The 27,688-nt window shown below is 35.9% G+C and overlaps 1 protein-coding gene across 1 annotated transcript in view; it reads left to right on the top strand.

The window, feature by feature from the left end:
* drp2 (dystrophin related protein 2) overlaps window positions 1–27,554 on the top strand; it is a 104,515-nt gene extending 76,961 nt beyond the window's left edge. The window contains exons 14-24 of the mRNA XM_083560266.1: window positions 87–253; window positions 1,930–2,041; window positions 2,474–2,610; window positions 2,791–2,856; window positions 11,275–11,340; window positions 18,222–18,365; window positions 20,232–20,475; window positions 21,571–21,685; window positions 21,813–21,922; window positions 23,861–25,290; window positions 25,393–27,554. Of these exons, the coding sequence (XP_083416392.1) occupies window positions 87–253; window positions 1,930–2,041; window positions 2,474–2,610; window positions 2,791–2,856; window positions 11,275–11,340; window positions 18,222–18,365; window positions 20,232–20,475; window positions 21,571–21,685; window positions 21,813–21,910 (1,149 nt within the window). The 3' untranslated portion in view covers window positions 21,911–21,922; window positions 23,861–25,290; window positions 25,393–27,554. The remainder of the gene's footprint in view (window positions 1–86; window positions 254–1,929; window positions 2,042–2,473; window positions 2,611–2,790; window positions 2,857–11,274; window positions 11,341–18,221; window positions 18,366–20,231; window positions 20,476–21,570; window positions 21,686–21,812; window positions 21,923–23,860; window positions 25,291–25,392) is intronic.
* Window positions 27,555–27,688: the final 134 nt, after the last annotated feature.

Genomic DNA, 27,688 nt, shown 5'->3' with positions numbered 1-27,688 from the left:
ATCTGTAATATTGCAATTATTATTTATTATTGAACATGTGAATTTATGTATATGATCTTCTCTCCCTTTTGATGATTTCTTACAAGGTGGCAGGTAAGCCATCTATTGAACTAAGTAATTTCCTGGAGTGGGTGAGTCTGGAGCCTCAATCCATGGTGTGGCTTCCTGTACTGCACCGTGTGACCTTGGCTGAATCTGCGAAGCACCAAGCTAGGTGCTACATCTGTAAACAGTGCCCCATTAAAGGCTTCAGGTGGGCTTCCAAGCACATTTTAATTACAGTAATTCATGAAGTAAATTCAGTAATTTACATTGTCTTTAATAAATATTGTATAGCCTGTACATTATTATGTAGAACTGCATGTCTCAGGGGCCCTGAACACATTGCTTCTCTAGTAGATTTTTTATGTTATATTTGCTAAAGGTTATACATTGACTTGAGTACAAAAATTATGTAAATTTAATGTTATGCAGTACTCTGTAAAAATGTGCCAGTTTTCTTGAAAGCAGATGCAATGCACTACTTGGTGTATATCCTTAATCGATAATAGTATATGTTAATATACAGAGGGCTCTTACATGAACTTATCTGGACCTCCTTATCTGTTTTCTTTTCAGTGAATAATAAGTAGTTCCATTTATGGCCATTTAGTGACATTTACATTATTGTTTTTTGGTTCAAGTTTCAACCTGCTCCTTCCACAGTGATTCAGAAAAATGTATAAAATATACCTAGTGAGACAGCACACTGACATTGAGCACACACGCTTTTAGCCATTGGGGTTTGTTTCTCTGCTTGCATCATCCCCTTGCGCACATAACAAACACACATACACACACACACACACACACACACACACACACACACACACACACACACACACACACACACACACACAGATAATGAGCTCCATGTTGTTTTCATAGTTTTTTACTACTTTGTCTTCTTCTTTCGGCTGCTCTCGTTAGGGGTGGCCACAGCCGATCATCCGTCTCCATGCTACTCTGCCCTCTGCATCTGCCTTTTCTAAACCAACTACCCGCATGTCTTCCCTCGCCACATGCATAATCCTCCTCCTTGGCCTCTTTTCCTCCTTCTTGTTGGCTCCATCCTCAGCATTCTTCTACCAATATACCCCATGTCCCTCCTCTGCACATGTCCAAACCATCTCAATCGAGCCTCTCTTTGTCTCCAAAAGGTCCTACATGTGCTGTCTCTCTAATAAACTAATTTCTAAAATTTCTCAATCTTACCCATTTTTGGAGATTAGGAACTGATGACATTTATCATCAACCCTTCAACTTCCAGCTTTACGTTCATCACTCTCTTCACCTTCACTACACTTTTACTGTCTCTTACTTCAGGATCACCCCTACACCATTTCTCTTTCCATCCAAACCATGATAGAATGTTCCTGACCTTACTCACTTTCCATGTGGTCTTCATGATCATACACGTTTACCTTTCTCCACTCCATCATATCAGCTATCTCTTTCCCTTTACCAGTCATAGTACCAACATTTAAAGTGCCCACGCTAACCTCCACTCTCCTACACTTCTCCTTTCCTTGCTGTCTCTGTAGATGTCTTCCCCCTCTTCTTCTGCTGCTTTGGCCAATAATAACCCAATTTCCACTAATAACCTGTTGGCTAACAATACGGCCATTGTTGGTAACCTGGGGCTTGGCCAATCGGTATGAAATTCTCTTTTGTGACCTGCATATTTGATTTGGGACCTGTTTTACAATGGATGCCCTTCTCAACACAAGCCTTATTCAGGCTTGTGACTGGTGCAACCCTGGGTTCATAGCATTTTACTACATGGTGTACAAATAAAAACATAATTTGAGGATTAAAGATAATAAGACTTTATTTTGTCAATGAAACACTTGGATCTAATGTTGTCCCCCTCTTCTGCTTTTGATGCAGATACCGGAGTCTTAAACAGTTCAACGTGGATATCTGCCAGATGTGTTTTCTGACCGGGCGAACAACCAAAGGCAAAAAGCTCCACTACCCCATTATGGAGTACTATACCCTGGTATACATTCATTATCAGCCTGCTAACACAGACAGACACACAGACACAGACATACACAAACTCGCGCGCACACACACGCACGCTCTGCTTTCTCAATTCCATACGCTTAATAGTTTTCCCATGTACATATATCACTATAATACTCTGTGTGTGGCCACTTGGATCCTTGTCATAAAATGCTTGCAGCTGCTGCTAACTTGGTGATAGAATAAGTTTAATAGTCAGATGATTATTTTGTGAATGATGAGTGACCTTGGAAAAGACTGATGGCTCTCAATGTTTTTAAAGGAGTCCTTCCCTCTTTCTCTTCTTTTAAAATATACTTTCCTGTTTACATTTTTCTCCATTTACTTCATCCTCTGTCTCTCTCTTTCTGTCATTATTTCCTTCTTACTTTCCCTACAATTTTGGCTGTCCATCCTTCTTGTGTAGACCACCTCAGGTGAGAAGATGCGAGATTTTGCGAAGACTCTAAAGAACAAGTTCCGATCGAAGCAGTACTTCAGCAAGCACCCACAGAGAGGATATCTGCCGGTGCAAACTGTCCTGGAAGCAGAGAGTGGCGAGACGTGAGCATGCCATTTTAAAATTACAGTGAGCCTGCTAGCTAGATGATTTGCCTCTACTAGTGATGGGAGGGATTTGTGACAGAGTGAGATGTGTTTGGTTTCACCTAAACAAGCACACAGAGAAGCATTAATATTAATGTGCCCCCATGCTAACAGAGTGTTGTGTATGTGATGTGGCAGGCCGTGTTCCTCTCCTAGGCTACCACATGCCGACACACACAGCCGGATCGAGCACTTCGCCAGCAGGTATGTGGACTGTCATATATTTGTGGAGGATTTTGAAGTGATTTATAGAGATTATAAATACTGTACAACCTGAACATAAAGACTGGTGCATTTTTAGTTTTCATGTAAATACACTTATCTCGACCTCGATTAACTCGCCGTTAAGTCGACGTTTTTGAAGTGGAACCGCCAAATTCTCTCTTTGTCTTAGCATTTTTTAATCGGTTATGTTGATTCTTTTATGTCGACAAATTCTGAAATCTCAAGCACAAGGGGGGGGGGGGAATTTGCCACTTAACGTCGGTTATCTCGATCCGCATGACCAATCGCCGGCTTTTGCCACGTCACCATCTCACTACCGTATTTTCCAGTATATAAGACGCGTCTTATAGAAAGTTTTACATACCCCTCACCCAGGGTGCATCTTATATACGCGAAAACACAGTAGTGAGACGGCACTGTGCAGCCGCAGAAAAACTCGCGGAAGTGGCAGAAAAATCAAGCCTTACAGATGCTACAGGTGTAGGATACTTTTCAGAGCTGTGTCAGAGTGAAATGACTCGAGAATTAAATTTTGACACTGGTTAGCTTTTTGTAAAAACGAACTACACCCTGCACATTTTGTGTGATTTTGTGAGCGATCTTTGTGTTTGCAATGTTGGAGAATATAATAAAGGTTTGTTTTGAGAATCGACTATGGTTTATATTGTATACTGGTAAAGCTCTGCTGTTAGTTAGTGTACATATGCCTATTGGTGTAAACAAACATTTTTATAGCATGCCTTCATCAAACAAATCGCGGCAACGCTGTTGTGTAAAAAAAACTACAAAAACACGTGCATGTACATTCTTATTTAATAACGCACATCATGTACATAAAGAAATTTCAAGCACGTTAATATATTGCCGCCATATTGGTTTTCGTTTATCTCGAGGCTTTTTGGCACACCCCTACGCCGGCGACATAACCAGGTTCCACTGTATAATACAATAATACAAAGCAGTATATAAAATATCCACACCAAGATTGTGTGTTGGGTCAAAGATTGCACAGGGGTTTTAGATACAAAATAAAATCCATCTTCTTTTTGTGATTCTCTCTTAAGTGTACACAAAATGACAGACAGGCAGGCATACATGCACACGCACACAAAATATGTCTCTTTGTTTCTTCAGTTATTTCTCTCTCTCCTGTCAACACACCTTATTTCTTTCTCCGCATCTTTTTTATTTCTTCTTTTCACTCTTTCACTCACCCATATTTCTTCTTTTTACTCCCTTTTTTCTTTTTTTCTTTGTGTTTATGATATTACATAACATCCAGGAAAGTATATGACATCCCCCTTGCAGTTGGGCTTCAGGAAGTTGGACATACAATGAAAATGTTAAAAGAAGCTGACTGCATTAAGAGTTTTTGTCTTCTTACAATAAAGAGCATAATAGAGGCTAAATGCTAGGCTAGACCCATCTTACTTGTTCTTCTATGTTTGTCTGGAATTTTATGTAAGTATATAGTGGGATTTTTGCAGTAAAGATTAGCCACTCAGAACTTTAGTTTCTTTGTCATTAAATCTTTGCTTTTGGAAAGACAGGACACAGTATCAGGCTGACCACTTCACTTTCATTGCTAGCTGGTGTGATGTCAATACTGAGACCTATGCATTTTGCTGTGAAAGTAGACTTATATATTTTTGTCGGTGTAGAATTTTACATCAAATTTTGGGAGGAAAAAAAAAAACAAAGCTAGAAAAATGAAAACCTTTCAGATGTTTTTGGAGGCCTTTAACAGAACGAAGTTGCATTGTCTGGACTGATTATAAAAATATATTTCAGCAAAGTCTTGGAAGTGTGCTTAGAAACTACACAAAGCATTAGTCATAAATAATCTGAGGCAGGCTCACCTTTTTTTTTATATATTTGTTTGAGCTCCCAGTCTAAGATTCTTTTAGTGTCTCTTACCCTAAAAAAATTACAGAAATATGAACATATCCAAGACCTTAAAATCTATTAGAACTTTAAAGCTTTTGCCAACTTGTAGGTGACAAAGGTTAATATGTGCTAGAAAATATAAAAATATTTAACCACTTTTACTTATGTGAGAAAAAAGACCAACTCATGGCATAGCAAAGACTGCTTTCCTAAATCTAACAGGTTTTTCTTTTTTTGTCTCAACTTGTGAATGAACAGGTCAAAGTGGCTGTAAATATAAAGGCACTCGCTAATTATATTTTCTTTTATGTATTATATTTTACTTGAGCAGTATTGAATCTGAATGCCTACATAAAAAAACATCAACACAATTTTAAACCTTGAGAGTACTTGTTACAATTATGTTCTTCACTCATCCTGTCAATAATATGCTATACAGTTGCTGCACATTATGTTTGCTATTTATTTGCCTTTTATTCACATTTAAAACAAGTCTTTAGTGTGGGCTAAAAAAAAAAACAAGAATCCTGACAATTCATCTTCTGCTTCACAAGTTTTAAAAGGAAACTCAAATGCCAGCTATTGCTCAAAGGAATGGCTGCAGAAAGGAGATTTAAGAGATTTGTTTATTTGCCAGGATTATTTAATTAAATTAATAAAAAATTAATTACTGTAACACACACATATATACACACACACACACACATACACACACACACACAGACACCAAAAGAGGGAAAAATATGCTGGTAAACCTACAACAGGTTTTAGAAAGTACAACAAGAATTTTACCAATATTTAACAAATATACATAGTCTTAAACACAACAAACAGGTGTTTAATGTCACCGAATTAACTGAGTAGTGAATATGAAGATTTGAATGCAGCAAATGAAATCAGTTTATGTAGTAACACATTTACTTGAGTAAGTTTTTGGAAAATATGCACTTTTATAAGTAGTTTAAACTGATCTTACTTTTGCTCTTAATAAAGTTAAGCTAATAACCAAAACATTATTTTTATTCACTATATTCATTGGTAATAATCAATATGTAGCTTAAATGATTTGTTTATATCAAGTTATAAACTTGATTAAACTTGATAAGTTATCAACTTATAATTTAATGATAGTGTTATCTATCAAGGAATGACCTTTATATTGTTAAATTACCTTGTTTCAGTTCCACCTCTTAATCCACCTCTTAATGCCATGATTATGATAGCACAGCTAAAAAAAACATCAATACTATAGAGAAACGCAGTCCAACACTGCGCTGCATCACAGGCGGGTATCTCATACACCAAGAATGAATACTATTACTAAAGCAATAGAAAAAAAAACAACTGCACCATCTGCATATGTCATCTCTAGCAGAAGAGTCAGTATAACCGTCATAAAATTACCCTGTGTTTTCCTTGCAGGTTTATGCATTTTTTCTGTGCATTAGCGATTAGTGATTTTGTGCAAATTCTATAGGAAAGAAAATGCAAAAGTATAAATGGTTCATGAAAAAAAAATTAACAACATATTTTAACTGTTTTGGCTGACATTTTCTTATGATGTCCAGCTTTCCTTGGAAAAGTAAAAATTTCCTTGTAAGTATATCTAAAATATGTGTATAAAATCAGCTATTAAATCCAAAGAAATATATTTGCGCTTGTGCAGTTTGCTAAAGATGCGGTTTGCGAGCTCTGAGTAGTGCACTCTCTGATCAGTCAATCAAAGTATTTAAAAATAGCGAAACGATTAGATGCCTTCTAGATGGTCTCCAAGAGCCTGCACTGCTGATTTCTGTAGGCCTTACTGCAGACAGATTCCCTTAACCCCAGCAACACATGATCTGTTGACTGAAATTTGACCAACATATAGATACTCACCTTGCAGCAGTGCTAACAAAGGAAAAGCTATGACATTAAGAGAATAGTCTACTGAGAATGATTTTATACATATTCATGGACAAAAATTATATTAAAACGTAAGTCAGAGATTTTGATATAATTTAATTCAGCAAAGAAGGACTTCATGGCCCGTCACTGCCTAGTTTGTTGCATATAAACAAAAGGAACATGCATGTGTCTCTCAGAAACAATAAAAGACTAGAAGTTTCTTCTGTCAGGCTTTTGACAGGCATTATATGTGAAATTAAACTGTTACACCTTTCTCAGTGAATACAGATAAAGCATAAAGAAAAAGGGTCACCCTGCATTTTTTTTTAAACATTTTAACATCTGACATAGGCTACAGCAGGTACTGAGAAAATATACAGCCTCACTCAGTGAAGTGTCCTAGTTAAATATGCATAGGTTCCATTACCATACAATTAAACATTTTCTTCTCTTTCTTTCAAATGAGTTTAACCCATTGACATATTGTTACAAATAAGATGAGATAGAGATAGTCCTGTAAATGAGTTATTACATTGCCTTACTTACTTTCATCATTTCTCTTTAGCTTTAATATTAAATAAGTGTCATGGCTGCATGTCAGCTTTTTTAAGTTCGGCATAGGGGGAAAAGCTCAGACTGCAGATTATTTTTTTTAATACATTTTATAAATATTGGAATAGGAAAACAGCAGTCTGAATATATTTAATTGGTTGCTATTTTGAAAGCCCTTCTGACATAGGGTTGCTGTACACTGTTTGGAACCTACAAAAGTGGGAAGTGGAAGATTTGGTGTAATGTTAAAAAGAAGAAATGCTCCATGTGGAGTCATCATCAAAATTGAGCACATTTCTGATTCATATGAAAGATAATGTATGTAAGGCATATTAATAAGTTTGACCAAAAATAGTAAGCACCTCTTTTAAGGACTGGCTTAGAACAACTTGGATGATGTCATTCTGAATTTGTGACTGGCCTTGAAAGCAGAGCATTGAGCCCTCTGTACATTTGAAGATAGGTTTAAAGAAATAACTGAAAGATCTTTCTCAAGCTACAGGCAAGTCAAAATATTTAGCACTCTTTTTTTTTTTTATTCTTTCGCTTCAGGTGTCTCAATCACAGTATGTCTTAAAGATGCTATGAAGCCTTGTCTGTCTCACTACTAAGGGTGACTTCAGGCAAAATACAAACAGCTCCAGAATCCATCTGCTAAAGGCCATTATGTGTTCTTTATAATGCTGAACAACTCAGTTTACTTACTAGTGCAGAATGTGGCATTAGGTGTGGATCAGAGAATCGGTTCTTGTTAGAGTCAAATGGTTCTTAATAACTGCAGTGGGTCATGCAATTGAAAAGTTATCAGGCTAGCTTGTCTTATGACTAAAATTGTAATTGTTAATTTGATTTAATAAAATAAAAAATAACAGCAAGTTTAGTCATCTAAACAGAACAAATTTCCCCTAATAATTTCTGCACATGTGGCAGGAGATCTAAACCATCACCAATTACAGGACATTATCACCTGCCTGTGGCAGTGATAGCTCCCTTCCAGATGTGCTAAACAGCTTCTAAACTTGGTTAGAAGTGCAGAACGGTGTAACAGCAAGAAAGACCAACCTTATTCCTAATGATAAGATACTGTGTGACTGATGTGAGAAAAGCTTTAAACAGAGTCAACCTATGGAAAGCTGCAGGACCAGACAACATTGCTGGCAGAATGTTTAGAGGATGTGCAGACCAGCTGGCATATGCTCCTGCCATCTTCAATATCTCTTTCTAACATGCTTCAATGCCACAACCATTGTCCCCATGCAAAATAAGTCTTTTGTGTCTTACCTCAAACTCAAACTAACACCTATCATTATGAAGTGGCTCATTATGATCTACATCAATGTTGCATTCAAATGTATGTTTCCCTAATTGTCCAGATGAATGAGGGGCAAATAGAGTGTGATGAAGATGGGTTATAGACTGTCTTAAGGATGACATGGGTACACTGAGGGGAGCAGAAGGGTCTTGATGTGTCCATTCTGAGTCTACTTTATTAGAATATATGTAGTGCCAATTCTTTGGAAACAGCATAATTTTGTGGGGCCTTGCAAACCTGTATTACTAGTGTGACAGTAAAATAGGGTATTCTAATGCATACTGCTATTTTATTAATTAGAAAATGTGGTTAATACCCGGTCATGTATGAAAAAAAAATATTGTCATATGCTGTGAAACCAGTATAATTTTGAAAAATACTGTGATGTAAATTTTTGGTCATACCGGCCAGCACTAGTGCTGTCTCAGATCACAAGACCCTACAGCAGATAGTGAGGACAGCTGAGATGATCAGGGCCTCTCTTCCCTCCATCATGAAAACACAACATGCTGCACCCGCAAAGCCACCGTATTGTGGCTGTTCACACACTCTTCACACTCACTCTGTACCCTCATGCTGTCCAAAAAGTTTTTGCTGAAGTATTCTGCCCCTCACAGCCAGACTCTGGATTGTAGATTGCACACATTGCTGACAAATTTATTTGCACCATCACACCTCTACTGTACTGCAATGTCGATGCTACCGTGTCCCTGTGTTTTTTGTTTTACTGTTGTGTTGTTTGCACTAATGTGCATGTGCACTTTATGTAGTGTCCTAGTTAGTTTTGTGTCTTTGCATTATATTGTGCAAATTTATGTTGTGTTATTTAGGACCTTGGTCCTTTAGAAATGTTGTTTTGCTTCACTGTGTACAGTACTGTATATGGCTAAAATTACAATAAGGCCTTCTTGACTTGACTAATATATTCTTTTTTAGCTATTGCTGCCCAAAGCTGGAAACACACAGTTGTCTTTGTATGCTGTAGCATTACAGTTTCCCTTCACTGGAGATAAGGACCCTAACTATGTTTCTTCATGGCAAGAACTGTAAAAAATGAAGACCCTATCCCCAAAAAAGAAAGAAAGAAAACCCCTATATTTATGCTCATATTTTTTTAAATGGAAAATCTAGAAATTGATTGTGCAATTGTAAGATGTTCAAATACTTTTGTATATTTGGTTTATTTTGATTTAGGGTAGTAATTGCAGACTACTTAAATTGCTGTCCATTTCTCTGTAAAGATTATACATTTTATACCCAAGATTTTGTTTATACACATACAAAGTACTTTCTAATAGGCAGAGGTGGCAAAAGTACAGATAATCATGTTTTAAAAGTACTTTAAGTACTGACTATACTTTTTTACTCAAGTTAAATGAAAGTAGTTTGGGCTCTGAAATGTACTTAAATAAAAATAGCCACTACCTTTTTTCAGTGTAACACTGGTAACTGGACGGTCATATTAATATTAGGGCTGTCAATCGAATAAAATATTTATGCTTGGTTGTCATGAGTTAACTATGCAAATCATTTAAAAGTAGATATGTCAAGCTTTCTATACATATAAGTATTGTATCTGTGAGGCAAGTATTGACTGAGATTTAGGTTGTTTTATTCATGTGTCTGTGAAGAGAGATAATAGCAGCACTCTCTGTCAGTTTTCTTTATTTTACAAAAGCACAACATTTTGTTTAAATTATAAACGATCAAATAAGATAAATATTTTTAAAGAGTAATTTAGGATTGTTTCCGTGTTATGAGGAAAAAAAATGCCCCAAAACACGTGTTTGTTGACCCCAAAGGGTTCATTGTGTGCATGATGCATCAGTGTGTGTATGTATATATATATATATATATATATATATATATATATATATATATATATATATATATATATATATATATATATATATATATAAAATTGATTAAAGAAAGGACGTTGTGAATAAATGTGTGTTGCAAAGAAGGTTTTAATTTTGCCCTTTTTTATATTTATTTATATTTTTTTTATAAAAATAGTCTAACAGAACTGCATTAATCACAAGTAAATAAAATTGGTGTCGTTAAAATAAATTTGCTTTAATTGTTATTAAATTGTTAATTCTGACAGTCCTAAGTAATATATTATATATAAAACAAAGAATAATATAACAAAGAAACACATTTCTAATTTTGTTACCTGATGAATCTATCCTGGCTGAACATTCACCGTATAGAACACAAGCAGACAGAAGATTATGATGATGGTCCCTCTCTCTTATCCATGTTAGCCTCATACTCTGCTTTGCTCATTGTTAACTTCATAAACTAGCCTACGTCTGTGATGTGTTAGAGCCAGGAAATGATACACCAGTGGTAGATTGAAAATGCCGTGCAATGACAGGAAATAGGTTGAAGGGCTGAAAACACACAATGAGAAGAAAGAATATTGACATTTTACCAAATAGATTTTAAACTAAAGTAACAAGCCTGTTTTAAAAATGTAAGAAGTAGGAAATACAGATATTTGTTTAAAAATGTAATCAGTGAAAGTAAAAAGTATTGTCCAAAAAATATGTAGTGAAGTAAAGTATTGATTCCAGACAAAATGTACTTAAGTACATTAACAAAGTATTTGTACTTTGTTACTTATTAACCTTGCTAATATGACTCATCTATGTGGTTCATTTTGGGACTGACCAATGTAATTCCATAATTTTTATCTCTTTGTGTCTATCTCTGTCAATTTAAATTTTTTTCTCTTCCTTTGCTACTATCAGGTTGGCTGAAATGGAAAGCCAGAGCTGCTCCTTCTTCACTGACAGCCTCTCTCCTGATGAAAGTTTGTGAGTATTCTCCCTGCCACCCCAAACACCGAAGCCTCTTTATGTGTGTGTGTGTGTGTGTGTGTGTGTGTGTGTGTGTGTGTGTGTGTGTGTGTGTGTGTGTGTGTGTGTGTGTGTGTGTGTGTGCGCGTGTGTGCGCACACATATATGCACCCTTTATGTTTTGAAGTGACTGGGCAGTCACACAAATTCAGAAGGATAAAGGAAATGACCCATGGCAATGTGCACAGTCTGCTCTGCTCTATAAAAGTCTTTTGTGATTAAAGTGTGCAGTGTGGAAATAAATAGAGCCAGTGGCTCTCCAATAGAAAATAGAGTGAGGAAAAAATGCACTAAAATATTATGTTTGGAGCTGCATGGTGTGGTGAAAGTACACATAGATAGTAACCTCTGAAATTATTTGCATGCATGGCATGGCCTTTCTTTGGTTGGGTGGACTGAAAGATGAATGTAAGATGATCTACCAGAACCCAGAACATGGTAAACATCTCATCAATACCCAACCCCTAAACCTATACATCTATGAGGTCTGATTTTTAGTGTTCTCCCACAAGTGTGGGATTGGCAAGCATGTTTGTCAGATAGATGTGTACAGCAATGTTGTGACAGTTTTGAAATTAAAAAGGTCTGCTCTCATGGAGATCTATTAAGAAAAAGAAAGAAAGAAAGAAAGAAAGAAAGAAAGAAAGAAAGAAAGAAAGAAAGAAAGAAAGAAAGAAAGAAAGAAAGAAAGAAAGAAAGAAAGAAAGAAAGAAAGAAAGAAAGAAAAACTGGCCCTATGTTTTGCCAAAGCTGGAGTGGAAGATCAAGATTCAAGATCTAGAAGACCTGACCTCAACCCCGCTGAGCACCTCTGAGATTAATTAATCTCTGTCAACACCAAGTTTTTCTAAAATGTGTTAGGGGCAGAATATTACTTTTGTTTAAAGTCCAGAATAATAAAAACGTAGTAGTATTGAGACAGATGATCCACTGTGGCATCCCCTAACGGAGCATCCGAAAGAAGAGGAAACAGAAGTCCACACCTGTTATTATCTAAGTGTGTTTATTTGATTCTGAGTCAGTATGTTTGGTGGGCCTGCTTTTTTGTTCACTTAAAGTAAAGGTAGTAAGACTTTGTTTACACATTGTTGCAGTGATGCGCTTGATATTTGGCTTAAACTGTACCTTGCAATTAGGTCTCACTATATATGGGCCATGCATTTCATAACTCGGCCTTCAGTGGTTTCCTACCTGATCGAGTCCACCTCTTGATACCATCATTATTATGCTACGGCTATAGAAACGTCTCTAGGTTACATATGTATCCCTGGTTCCCTGAAGGAACCACATGTGTAATCAATCCAATGGAAAAGAAACCAGAAAGCTAAAAAAGCACATGCCATTAAGATGGTACCAGCATCAAAAGTAAAGGAAGCGCTGCAGGGAGTTTAGCCTGGGGACGCAGCATTTTGTTCCATCAGGGAACCAGGGTTACATACGTAACCTAGAGACGTTCCCTTTCCGAAACGTTAAAGACAGATGCCCCCCTAATGGATTGGGGGCAGTCATTAGAGGTCAGTCACGGTAACTCCACTTGGTCAGTCTGAAGTTATTGGACACTCATTCCCAAAGCGTTGTTGACACAGTTAGAGTTCCTGAAAGGAAACCATCAATACACAGTATAACAGAGTGCTTAATCACTGACAGGTATCTCATGCACAATCCTCTCATGCCACAATCATCCCTCAGCACCTGATTGAGAAGCTGAGCCTACTGGGCCTGAACACCTCCCTCTGCAACTGGATCCTGGACTTCCTGATTGGGAGACCTCAGTTAGTCAGGATTGAGGACAGCATCTCCAGCACCACCACACTGAGCACTGGGGCCCCTCAGGGCTGTGTGCTCAGCCCACGCTGTTCACTCTGCTGACTCACAACTCTGTAGCAATGCACAGCTTGAACCATATCGTCAAGTTTACAGATGACACAACCGTGGTGTGTCTCATCACCAAGAACGACGAGTCAGCTTACGGAGAGGAGGTGCACCATTTAACAGCTTGGTGTGGAGCCAACAACCTGTCTCTGAATGTTGACAAAACCAAAGAGATGGTTGTGGACTTTAGGAGAGCACAGAGCGGCCATTCTCCACTGATCATCGATGGATTCTCAGTGGAGATTGTCAAGAGCACCAGATTCCTTGGTGTTCATCTGGCGGATAACCTTACCTGGTCACTCAACACCAACTCCATCACCAGTGTTGTGCTCGTTACTAAAAAATAGTAACTAGTTACAGTTACTCGTTACTTCATTCAAAAAGTAACTCCGTTACTTTGTTGATTACTTACACCAAAAAGTAATGCGTTACTGTTAAAAGTAACTTTTTAGTTACTTTTTTAAAGAACCTTCTTTAATGTTCCCATTAATGCCCTTTTATGTGTTATGGTCTATACAAACACAAAACTCACTTAAACACAAAGTCATTTTTAAACACTATTTTATTGAAGGCAGACCAACACAAACTGAATATATCACAAGGATTTCTGAAATAAATAACAAAACAAGCTGAATAATATATTCACAATTAAAAACTAAAGTGGCTTCTGCTGTTGTGTTGAGCTCTTAAACATGTTCCTTTCACAGCTGAAGTATGAAAACTATTAACAATGTAGAACAGAACACCGGGTTAGCTTCTAGCTACTAGCTTCTAGCATGGAGGTCCTGGAGCAGCTTCAACAGATTGGAGTTGCTGTTTATCGCAGTAGATACGAGCTTCGAACCAGAAAGACACAGCTTACATTTGACTTGAAAGTTTTTGTCTTTATACTCAACTAAAGTGAAATAATGAGCATATTTCCACTTTGAGAAACTCGTCTTGCTCTCGCCTCTACTCGCCATTACTGCCGCACAGACCTGAATAAACGAAGACACGCCCACACAGTGCGTCTTCTTTGTGTTTACAGTGGTTCATCCACCAATCCTACAATGCGTCTTCTTCGTGTTTACAGTGGTTTATCCACCAATCCTACAATGCGACGCTGCTGTAAGCAAGTTAGGCTGTAGTCTACACTTCAGCCAAAATTAATTCATTTTAAAAAGTAACGGGTAACGCACCATGCGGTAACAGTTACTTTATTTTTAAAAGTAACGCGTTACAGTATTAGTTACTGTAAAAAGTAACGCGTTACCGGTAACCAGTAACGCATTACTGCCCAACACTGTCCATCACCAAGAAAGGCCATCAGCATCTCTACTTCCTGAGAAGGCTGAGGAAAGCTTATCTCCCTTCCCCGATCCTGACCATGTTCTACAGATGGACCATTGAGAGCAACCTGAGCAGCTGCATCACTGCCTGTTTTGGGAACTGCACCGTTTTGGATCGCAAGACCCTACAGAGGATAGTGAGGACAGCTGAGAAGATCATCAGAGTCTCTCTCCCCTCTATCACAGATATTTACACCACACGTTGCATCCGCAAAGCCAAACGCATTGTGGACGACCCCACACACACCCCTCACACACACTCTTCACCCTCCTGCCATCAGCAAAGCGGTTCAAGAACTGAAATGGAACTTACACACACACACACACACACACACACACACACACACACACACACACACACACACAGCCTGTGTGGAAAGAAATGGTTAAATCCTGTGGATGTTGTAGAGAAGAAATCGACAGGAACGAGCCACATTAGTGACATGTGAGAAGAACGACAGTTTAATGTTTACATGCTGTTTTTTGCACCTCTCGACTGCTGCTACAGCTGTTTATGCACTACATTGTGTTTGTTTACATATAATCTTGGTTATAGTTTTTTATAGTTCTCTTTGTACAGTATTGTATATTCAAAGTGTACAATAGGTTTACTGGTCTGCGCTATCTTGTGTTATGTGTATTGTCTTGTGTTGTCTTGTGTTGTCTGTCTGTCTGTACTGTTGTCTGTCCGTTTGTACTGTCTGTACTGTCTGTTTGGTACTGTTTTTCGTCTGCACTGTTTGCACTAGGTTGCACTCGATGCACTTTATGTAGTTTTGTGCTGTGTTGTAGCTCTATGTTGTTTAGTGTAGCACCAGGTTTCTGGAGGAACATTGTCTCGTTTTTACTCTGTACTGTGTACCACTGTGTATAGTAGAAATGACAATAAAAGCCTCCTGACTTGACTTGATTTGACTTGCAGTGAGAATATATGCCATTACTAAAGCAAGAAACCCAATGAACACAATTCAACAAGTCTCCTTTCACTGCAGCCACAGCTGCACCGCCCCCATACAATATATCTAGCAGAAGCATCAACATCTTATTAACTTCATTAAATGAGCCTTGGGTTTTCTGTGCATTTTTGTCCATTTTGTTCATGCATTATGGTCTTTCTGGGGATTTAAAATTGAGGCAAATTGTGTGTTTTTGTGCAAATTCTATGACAAAGAAAACCACAAACCCACAAAAAAAGCTTAACAACTCTTTTTCTCTTAACTATTAACAACTGTTTTGGCTGACCGTTCCTTACGATGTCCAGCTTTTCTTGAAAAGTCCATTTTGTAAATGTGAAAGTGTATCTGCAACCAAATCAATTTCTACTTCTCGTCAGCCATTGTGGGAAGGAAAAAATAGCTATTAAATACACACAAATATATTGTGTTTCTACTTCTTGTTTCTTAACCAGAGCCTGCTCAGGCCCCACTAAAGTGGTGAGACTTCAGCTGAATCGTATAGAATCTCTTTGAGATACATCTGGCAGGCGTGGGGAAAAAAATAGCTATTAAATACACAAATTTATATTTCAGCTTGTGCAGCTTTCAACAGATGTGGGTTGTAGTTGTCTGCTCTCTGACCATCCAATTAAAGTATGTGAAAACACTGACATGTTAAAAAACACTTTCGAGGTGGCCTTGAAGTGACCAAATTGGAGTCTGATTGGTTACAAACCAACACAATCTCACAGCATTTCGTGTATTAGTCACAAACTTTAATCTATTGATTTGTGTACATGGACATGAATTTCCCTCTTTTTTTGTGTCACTCAGTATGACTGCCTCCATCTGGCTCGTCTCCATTGCAACATAGGCAGAGGATCATGGATAATGTTGACAGAAATGCCAACGGTATTCTTTTTTCCCCCATTTTTATCAGAAAATAAAGCAGAAAATATACAGTTAGGGTTAGAGTAAGGATTGAGGTTATACTGTAATAAATGTGTGTGTCTGTAATTAACGCAGTCTCCTTAATTAACCAGGAGAATATACAGTGTCCGTCCAAAAAATGTCACATAGTGCAATATTTCATTGGACCTCCTTTAGCTTTGATTACAACAAGCATTCCCCATTGCATTGTTTGGATAAGCTTCTGCAGTGACACTTTATTTATTACTGTCCAAAATTGCAGTTATTTTTCACTGATGGGAGAGTCAGACCGATGCACAAAGTTTTCTCCAGAACATCCCAAAGATTTATTGGGGTTAAGGTTGGGACTTCAAGTGTGAAAATTATGTCTCATACTCCCTAAACCTATCTTTCACAATTTGAGCCCGATGAATCCTGGCATTGTCATCTTGGGATATGCCCTTGCCATCGGGAAAAAGAAAAAATCCATTGATTGAATAACCTGGTTATTCAGTATATTCAGGTAGTCAGCTAACCTCATTCTTTAGGCAAATAACATTGCTGAACTTAGACCTGACCAACTGCAGCAACCCCAGATCATAGCACTGCCCCCACAGTCTTGTCCGGTAGGCACTAGACATGATAAGTGCATCAGTTCATCCACCTCTCTTCTTACCCTGATGCGCCCCTCACTCTGGAACAGGGTAAATCTGGACTCATTAGACCGCACAACATTTTTTCCATTGCTCTAGTGTCCAATCTTTATGCTCCCTAGCAAATGTAAGCCTGATGGAACCACTGATGATGGTTTATAATATAGCGAGTAGCTTACTAAATATAAAGCAATAAAAACAAGGATAAAATCTCCTGCTTAAAAGACAAGTAATAGTGTTTAAAGATTTAAAAAAATTAAAAAAAGGAAAATTCATGTCTTTGAACACAAATCGATATTTGGTGTTCCACAAATCCACATTTGGTGACTATATCACGGAATGCTGTGAGACTGGGCCAACCACTGATATGATCATATGAAAAGGAATAATTAATAATAGTACTTACAAGTACTAATACTGATATTATTATTAAATTAGTAGAAGTAGTAGTAACAGTATTCCATAATTTTACATGCTTTATGTGGAAGAAACACAGATGGACTATGTGTGTGATTTTTCTGGTTGAAATTTCATTATGCTGTTTGATTCAAAGCATTAGTGGCAGTCCAAACATTCCCTCCAAAAAGCTGATATTACAATGTTTTGATTGACCTCAGAATTGTATTAAACCTCTTAAATCAAAGATGCAGGCAGCCTTACTGTTCCAGTGTACATAACATTATGTAGAGCATTGCTAACTTGACATATTAATATATCATTTTCTAGCATCTAGCACAATCGCATTGTGTAAGTGTATTTTATAGTGTATAAATATTGCATATATGTTTATGTTCTGTCAGTTTGCTAAATGCTACTCTGCTGTGCACACTGATACGCATTTGTTAATGTTCTTTTGTCCTCTGTTTCCATTGTCAGTGTGTGCCGATGTGTATCAGTTTCTGTACATAGTTTACATGGCCATGTTGTCATATCCTTTATGCATACATTGCCCTAGTTTGTGTTTATATACCCCAAATGTTTGAGGTATCTCAACAATGTGAAACAGAAAAAAAAAACATTTAATGCTCTTCAAGAAAATTCTGATTCTTTTTTAAAAAAGGAACATGGTGCAATGCTTGATGATTTAGTGGAACAAAAACTTTCAATTCATTGTGTGTTATCTGTTGTTTATAATAACTCAGGGATGAAGATCAGTATCTCCTACGTCACCCGAGCCCTGCTCTGCAACAAGACTGTCCACATGGGCCACACTTCCTCACCCACCTTGACTGCCACAACAAAGAGGAACTGCAACGAACACTAGCCCGCCTGGAAAATGAGAACAGGTAAGATGCACTCATGCATACACACACACATTTACTGATTTATTTATTTCATGTATTTGTTAGTTTAGTTTTGGTATAAAAATTATTTCTATTCTACTTATTTATGAGCATTATGAGCATTTACTTATGAGCTATTTATACAAAGAAGCTAAATGAAAACATGTAATTCATGCTGATGTCTGTGAATTCAAGGCCCATATAATGGCTGCCTCTTTAAAAGACTATTAGTATTGTAAGAAGAATTTGAAGCATTGTTATAGCTATTAATATGCAGGCCATTTCTATAATTTGTACCTTTTTGTTTTCTATCATTTTATAATGCACTTTTCTGCTGTTTAATAATTAATATTTGCTTCACTACATGTTGCTGGTTATAAGAAAAATTATTTTAATAATACATTTTCTCTAGATTAGATGGTGAAAACAAATCTAGAAAAGTGATCAGGAATCTATGTATTAGGTAATTCTGTAATTGTACATTTTAAAAAGAGATTGAAAGTCATATGTTTTCCCCTAATTATTTATCATTTGGAGCCAGGAAGCTTGATATAGATAAAGATAGTACATGTTCAAAGAAATAAGAATTTTATTAAAGCCCTATGAACATCCAGCTTAGTAAAAACAAACATTTACAATGTTGTAAAAAAGAAAGAAATATCTCACTACAAATTGCTAGTTTTTTGTTTCCTGATTCAAAAGAAAATATCTTTGGAGTCACCGCAGATGCGGCATTAAACAGCAAAAACTATTCAGAACTGCACAGTTCATCAGGAAATGAAAGAGTAAAATGTACAAAGGATGTCAACCAATGCAATCTGTAGATTTAAAACCAATCTATTGCATTTCACAATATAAATATAGCAGCTGATGAAAGCAAATGGAAATGAGGTGCATAATGATGTGAATAGGGAAAGCTGGTAGTGACACACTTGCAGTGTACTTATGTTTACACTGCTTAAACACTCAAAACAATACATACATATAAAAAAAAATCATCACAAATTGTATTTTTGTGACAATGCATACTTTTTATTTGCTTTGTTTAATTAAAATTAAAAGAGTTTTTAAGGACACCAAATTGGTTTGCATGCATTGGCCTTTCCCCTTTGGTTTTGGTCATGCAAATGAAATTTTCTTTTTATCTTCTTTTTTTATCTTTTTATAGTAAAAAACAAGCGTAGTCTTATTGGCTTTAACTAGCTAATAGTAAACAGATATTATCTATAGTTCTATATGCACTTATAGAGTTACTTTTGTCAGTTGTAACAGTCCAACAAATTGCATTAACAGTTTTTAATGTTTCTACATGAGCTATCTTTAATATTTCACATCTACAATGTTCATTGTATTTAAACAATATGAGGGCAAACTAAATATAAACATTCATTTACATGTGGTAAAGAAATGAAAATATGCTCTTCAGGACAAGGTGGTCTTTCCTTCTTTTCAAGGTGGCATTATTTTCCATATATATATATATATATATATATATATATATATATATATATATATATATATATATATATATATATATATATATATATATATATTAAAATTAAAAAAAAGATTCAGCACATTAGCTCAGCATCCGTCCTTTTCATTGAGTCATTGAGTCTACATGTCTACATTGAGTCATTGAGTCTACATGTGCTTTTTATGTTCCAGTCCAAAAGCAATAAAAGTCATAATATTAAGTAAAAATAGTCCTGGTATTAGGTAAAGACTAGCATTGTAATAAAAAAAAAGTGTGCAAGTAAGAAAATAAGTTTGAAATCACAATCTGCATTTAAGCATCCATAAAACTGTGACTACATGTAATGATAAAATAAGAAAGCTGGTCTGATAGTAATGGATAAGTATTTTCAGGATGCTGCAAGGTGAGTACCGGAGGCTTAAGTGGAAGCATGAGGAGGCTGCAGCAGCAACACCTCTGGTGGAGGGCATTTCAGGCTTGGGCTTGTCACTTGGACAGCAAGATGAGGAACTTCTGGCTGAGGCTCGGATACTTAGACAACACAAGAGTCGCTTGGAGACCCGCATGCAGATACTGGAGGATCACAACAAGCAACTGGAGTCACAGCTCCATAGACTCAGAGAGCTACTGCTGCAGGTAGGTAAATGTAAATGTTTGAGGGGGATGAAAATCTGATTTTGCCTAAATCAAAATGTAAGGAAATCAGTAAGGAGGAAGGAAAAGTCATGGGTTATTTTAAGAGAAGAGTGGCAATTGGGACTGTCTGGGTAAAATTGAGGGGAAAAAAAAGTTCTGATAAAGAGATTTAATGAGAAAGAACAGGGTGAATCTAAAAAAAAAATCTACATAGAGAATGAAAAGACAGTGATTTACAAAGTCTGAGAAAGGAGAATATTTGTTGAAATTACTGTTGCAAGACTGAAGGTATAATTGTGAAGATTAAAGGTAAATCATTTCCAAGTTAAGGAGACAGGCAGCTGGAAAGTAAGGACAATTTCAGGATTTATTTCTGCTAGATAAAAGAAACAATGAGAACCAGAACAATGAAAGACTGAGAACTCTAGTGCAGCTGTGCAAGGCTAAGATGAGAGATGACAGATAAAAGTGAATTATAGAGAGGGCATTAGAGACACAAAAAGAGATATAGAGAGATATCTGAGGTCAAAGTAGGATGATTGACAAAATAAATTGTGACAAAATGATAAAAGAAAAACAGCTATATCTGGTGGGGAAAGGCTGATTGGAGTGAAAATACAAAGAGCTAGCATAAAATATGGGAAATGTGAATCAGAAATTACATAATGCACTGTGATTTAGTAAAGCAAAACCTGATGTGCTTTACAGAAGATTCTGTAATTGAGCTGCCTGGAGCTGCTTCAATAGAATAGAGTAAGCAGTATATATTGAAGTTACATTTTACATTTTCTCTCCATAGGTGATATAATATGTGAGGTATTGTGACTCTTATGCTCATAATATGGGCCCAAAATTTTTGGCTTGGTAGTATGCAGTTGTAGAAGAGATCTGGCATCACTAAATTAATACTTAATCATATAAATTATATTAAAGCATTTGAAAATTCAAGTTCAAGTTCTTTTTCAAAGTAGTTTTAAGTAGTTTACCAACAGAAATCATATAGTGCACCAATATTACAAATTCAAAATGTTTAAGCTTTTGACTATATTTGGTTTTCTCCACTTATTCAGCTTGTATTTGTTTCATGGTTTCTAGCCCAAAGATGACTCAGAGGCCAATGGATCAGCTCCCTCCTCTTTGTCATCGCCTGTGTCAGTAGTGCACCAGGAGAAAGCCCTGAGCAAAGAGATCACAGTTACTGAGGCTTCAGGTAGGAAATACACATAAAACATGTACTTAATTTTTTTTTTTCCCTTACATACCATGTTAGACACTGGTACAGCAAATAAAGTTCAAAATCAAGTTTGTGTAACTGCAATCTGATGGTAACTACCTAGAAGGTGAAGATTTGGAGCCAGAACAGGACACAGTGCTACAGCTACAGCAAGTGATTGAGCAGCTGAGGAATGTCTTCCCATCTGAACCAGGTCAATGAGGAGGCACACAGGTTAACATATATTTGCATATCTTACAATTAGTTTTTTTTAACAGCCTTTAAGCAGCAGCAACTTGAAGAAAATGGCAAAATAATTAAACAATAGTCGCAGATTTATTATTCTCTCTTTTTTTTTACTAACAACAACATATTTGCTAAATAAGTTTATTAATAGGCTCATATTACATAGAACTTGCTATGCAGGTCCCAGTGACTATAAATAAAAAAATATATTAATATGATACATTAATACATTAATATGATACATATTTGTCAACACGCCATGCTATTATACAATATTAATTGTATAATTAACTACACCTTCAGATCTAATCATTTAAAAGCAATGCTAAAATTAGGAAACCCATTTTTATCCTTATTTTAAACTGATAATGATAATGTTTTTATTGTAATGGAAATATTTGTTAATGCCTTAAAGAAGTTGTTGTACGGTGGCCGAGAAGTGCAAAACACATTATTGAATCAGAAAACAAATTAACAACTAAGAAAACACTACCAAATCCGAAAACAAAATAACAAATGCAAAAACAAAATATAAAATCCGAAAACAAAATAACAAATCCGAAAAAACAAAAACCAATGCAAAAACAAATGAACAAATCCGAAAACAAGTTAACAAATCTGAAAACATAACGACAATTCAGACAAACCGAAAAAGGTAGGTATAGTTTGTGAATGGAACACTTACCGATCATTGGATGAGACACCTGTCATTCATGGTATACAGGAAATGAAATTTTATAACTTTGTTTCTTGTACATGTGTAAAATTCTCTGTTTATTTTAAACAAATTTTTTTTTAAATATAAGAAAATAACAGAATGAACCATTGGCAAGCAGGGAGAAACTGTTGTACTTAGTGTATATCTTGAATGACAGGCGTCTCATCCAATGATTGGTAAGTGTTCCATTCACAAACTATACCCACCTTTTTTCGGTTTGTCTGAATTGTTGCAAGAAAACACATTAACGAATCCAAAAACACAACAATTCAGACAAACGGAAAAGGTGGGTATAGTTTTTGAATTGAACACTTACCTATCATTGGACCAGACACCTGTCATTCAAAATATACAGGAAATATGAAATCTTAGAACTTTGTTTCTTGTACATGTGTAAAGTTCTCTGTTTACTTGAAACTATTTTTTTTTTCTTTCGATTAGTGCACCTTTAAATATAAGAAAATAACAGAAGTAAACATTGGCAAGCAAGCAGAAAATGGAATTTATTCAAAGCTACTTTAAGGAAGGACTTTCATATGCAGTGATGTTGGAGATTCTGCAGTATAACATGACATAAAGATTAGTTTGTACACTTTTACACATACATTACAACTTTATCCTGCCGCAGACTGTTGTACTTCAGACGCTTTATGGTCTGATATCCATAACTGGCTTTACCCAAAGGTTCCCTATCTAAGAAATTTTACTGTGAAGGACATTATCTTTGGACCTGTCATGAACAATAACAAAGACGACTTTCTTGTTAATAATATACTTCTAATGGGAAAATGTTATATACACAAATCGAACTACTTGAAAGTGAAAACACAGTTTTTTGCATTTTATAATGAGTTTATTTCTTTCACAAAAGCCCTTAAAGTGATTAAAAAGAAAAATGCAATGAATCTTTTGTCCTTTATAGAACAATATGATTTACAGAATAAACCATAGTTCTGTATATCTTGAATGACGGGTGTCTTGTCCAATGATCGGTGTTACATTCAACTAAACCAACCTTTTCCAGTTTGTTTGAAATGTTGTGTTTTCAGATTTGTTATTTTGTTTTTGCATTTGTTATTTTGTTTTCGGATTTGTTAATGTTTTCTGATTTGTTAATGTGTTTTGCACTTTTCGGCCATGGTAATTTTGGGCATGTATAAGCCTTCATAATTTTTTTTTTTATCTCTTTTTGCTTCCATACTTTCCAGATTCAACATTGCTCAGTTAAACCTGGACTGGGTCCAGAAAATGCAAGACGGAAAAAACCATTGGTTCAGCAGATTTGGAGGACACTTTCTTTTTTTCTTTTTTTTAGCTCCAGCTCAGTTCAACAGAGGGAGCTGGAACATTTTTGAGTGATTCACTAATGTCTTGTGTTGCCAAAGGCCAACACTTAATCGGCACACTGTGTTAACCAGCTCCCTGTAGTAGCAGCAGGAGTGTGTGGCTTCTCAAGTACACCACAATGACCTCAGCACCAACCACACACAGGGAGAAGAGTGGGATTTAATGTTTCTGTTCCAACTAGTTTGTGTTTCCTTTTTTATTTTGTTAATATTTTTCAGTTTATTTCTTGTTCATGCTCAAACTTATTGTCATACACATATGCAAGCTGTCCTGGTCTTGTATAGCCTCTGATCTCTGGAGCAAGTGGGAGCTATGGACTTGTTTTTTTCTCAAATATAAGGTTAATACATCATCAGCAGAAACTTATATTAGAATCATTTATTTAATATAGAATCTGGGAGCACAGCACCTGTGCTCTGACAAAGCCAGCTGAGCCCTTTTTACTTTTACTTCTCAGTCTCTCTTTCTCTCTCTCTCTCTCTCTCTCATACACGCACACAGAGTAATACTCATACAGTATTACATTTACCAATTTTTAGCAAACAATCACGGGGACAATTGTACACAAATAAAGGTATAGAATATAAAAAGGCATGTGGCACCAGAGAGGACCTTAGACGAAGACTGCTGAATAGCTATGTGGCGCTAAGATGGCAGATAAAGAAAGTCCCACTTTTAAATAAGCCTGTCAAATAAATTATACTAAATGGCTGGAAATTGCCAAAAGCAGATACATGTGACCATCTTAGGAAAGTGTCCTTGACTATTTAAGTGAATTTTTTTAATGTTTGTAGCACTTTTAACAATGGACACTGTATTAAAGCAGCAAGTCTGTTTACTTTGTTAATATGCAATACATCCTTTTTAACCAATTTGAACACTACAAATCTGGTCCAGACATTTTCACAATAATTTGCAAATATTTTGAATCCATCTACCTTATCATCCTTGCAGTCAACATCATGAACTTCAATAATAGTTCATAGTACCAACAAAAGTTATTTTTGCCAAGCTGTGTAACGATGAAGAGCATCAGGCCTAACTGTTACACACAAAAATGCACTGGCTGTCGCTTAGCCAGTTCATGCACTCTGGAATAAAAAATAAGTGGAAAGAGATTTAATATGAATAATCTTAATAAGCTGAAATATGTCAAAAGATATTTCAAAATATCAAATATTTTCTATTATAAAATTAAAATAAAAGATATGATCTTATGAGTATTATTGTTTGATTAGTGATTATTTTGCTTTTTTTTTTTTTAGCATTATTTATTAAAGGAAGCAGAAGGGCATCCAGCGTAAAACATGTGCCAAATCAAACGTGCGGAGGATCCGCTGTGGCGACCCCTAACGGGAGAAGCCGAAAAGAAAGTTTTTATTAAAGGAAGCAGAAAATAATAAGACAGTTAAAGATTATAAACCTACCAAATTTAGAAGTAATCTTATATTTGGTTGATTGCAGTCATATTACTAGATAGATTTGTGAAATGTTGGCATTTTTTCAGCATATTTTTTTTAGAACTAAAATATAACTTTAAAGATGGATTCCTTTTTTGTCCTTTAATCATGTGGGGCCACAACAGTGAACTGGCAAAAAGCTTACTGCTTCCTGGATTAGGTGTGCATACAGCCAATAAATTCCATCTGTGACAAGCAGCTGCAGGATTCCGAATCTGACATTGTTGTCATACAAGGTAAAAATGCCCTTGATGCTGTCATGTAGAAAGAAGACTTTGAAAACAGAAATATAGAGACTGTACCACAATATGCAAACTTCCTATCATCAGGAGGAAATACTAAGATTTTGGCCACAAAATTTTGGGAAGAAAGATTTTCAAAGAAAGGCTTTACAATAGGATTAAATAACATCAGAGTTTCCACAAATAATACAGTTGCATGTATGCCCTAGGAGCCCCAAGGAAGTTTGATATAAATCACAATAAAAAAATATATTTTTATATATTGTCGGCTAACTGCAAATACATATTGTAACACAGTATAACTTATTTGAACAGGAAAAGGACCAACCTTGTTGTTATGCTTATCTTGAGACGTTAGTTCCCCTCTGCAGTTTTGTGGATAATTTGTGGAATACATAACAAATATAAAATTCACATTCTTTTTTGTGTGTGAATATAACCCTTGCAATGAGTGATGCAGAATGACTTTACAGTAAGCATCAGATATGGGGAGATCTTTTTCCTTGTAAGATGTTTTCTTGTTGAATTGTTTATTTGGGGTGTCCGATTTCTGTGAGATGAAAAGCTACTGAAAGATTGCCATGGTGGAATACTATAAAAGGAGTCAGAGAAAAAGAAATAGATGCCAGTTGGAAGGAACAGATTGTCTGTAGATTTTTTTGCTGCATTCCTGTAGAGTTTACTGCTGCGAGACAGACAGAATAACAGATAGAGGATGATCTGCGTAAAGGAAGTCATTATAATCATGTGAAAAGACATGGTGCCTATTGCTTTACCTTTCCTTGGAAAGAAATCCCTCTAAAGCCTGGTTTACAGAGCATGTACTGTAGATATCTATAAATGCTATTCCACCTTGCCCAAGCCTCTTCATAAACAAACTATCCAATAAGACCTGGCATTAAAAATTTCTCTCTGGTAAGGTAGATTTGTTTTTTATAAAAAAATAAATAAAAATGCATACTACTTTATGTGGAGAACTTGGAATAGTTTTAGAGTCCATACCTTGATGCAATATATTAAAATCAACATCTGCTTCATCCAACTGGGCTACCCTTGTCGCATTAAGAAGAAATAAAAATATTACAAGGAGGCAAAACAAACACAAATTCTTATTCTTTATATAAACAGTAAAAGCATATGCATTTTAGCACACGTTTTAATTAAATCCATAAATCATTTCACATCCTAAAGCATACTGGTACAGGGAGCACCATGCACTCACAGATGGTGAAATTGTCAGAACTGGCATAGTAGCAAATCCTTCACATCATAATATGGCTATGCATTCTTGCATCTACCATAGATTTTTTGTTTGTTTTTTTTTGTCTAACATATTAGGTATAATTATTTTGGTCAAATTTTTTTTTACGGATACTCATTTAATTGAACTTGATATATGAAAACTCTGGACTCAGTAATGTGGGTGAATGGTGTGGTTTTAGTGGTACTACATACCATTGCTAATGACTTTCCGTTAATGAAAATGCTTTTTGTTGAGAACAAGCAGACATGTGGTCTGCAAAACAAGTTGGTTTTATTTTACTTTATAAATGCAGAACATATGATTTATTTATGGACCTGTGGCATTAATGAAGTCTCATGCAGATATGTTGATAACTTGATAACTCTAAACATTGCTCTGTCAGACCTCATTCCTCTGTCATAAGGCTACATTTGTGTTTTCACTTCATATTCACTGTAATTTATTAATTATGACATAATATATTCACTATCCATTTCCCATGGAATTAATTTATACAATACTGTTTGTGAAAAAAGCTTTTAAAAAGTAAATGGATTACTGGCTGCTTTCTACTCATTGTATACAGAGAAATAAATTTGTATTTCTTATACACCATGCCTTTTGGGTTTTATTACTGCTTGAGCATATGCAATTGGAGGATTAGGTATGTGTTAAATTCTTTTTAGGTTTATTTAGAATTCCTTAAGGTTTTGCTGAAGTTTGCATATATAGAACAGAGTTTTC

This window comes from Silurus aristotelis, assembly GCF_946808225.1.
Source record: "Silurus aristotelis genome assembly, chromosome: 14".
Lineage (NCBI taxonomy): Eukaryota > Metazoa > Chordata > Actinopteri > Siluriformes > Siluridae > Silurus > Silurus aristotelis.
The sequence above is the reverse complement of the archived record's forward strand: the minus strand, read 5'-3'. Positions and strand labels throughout refer to the sequence as shown.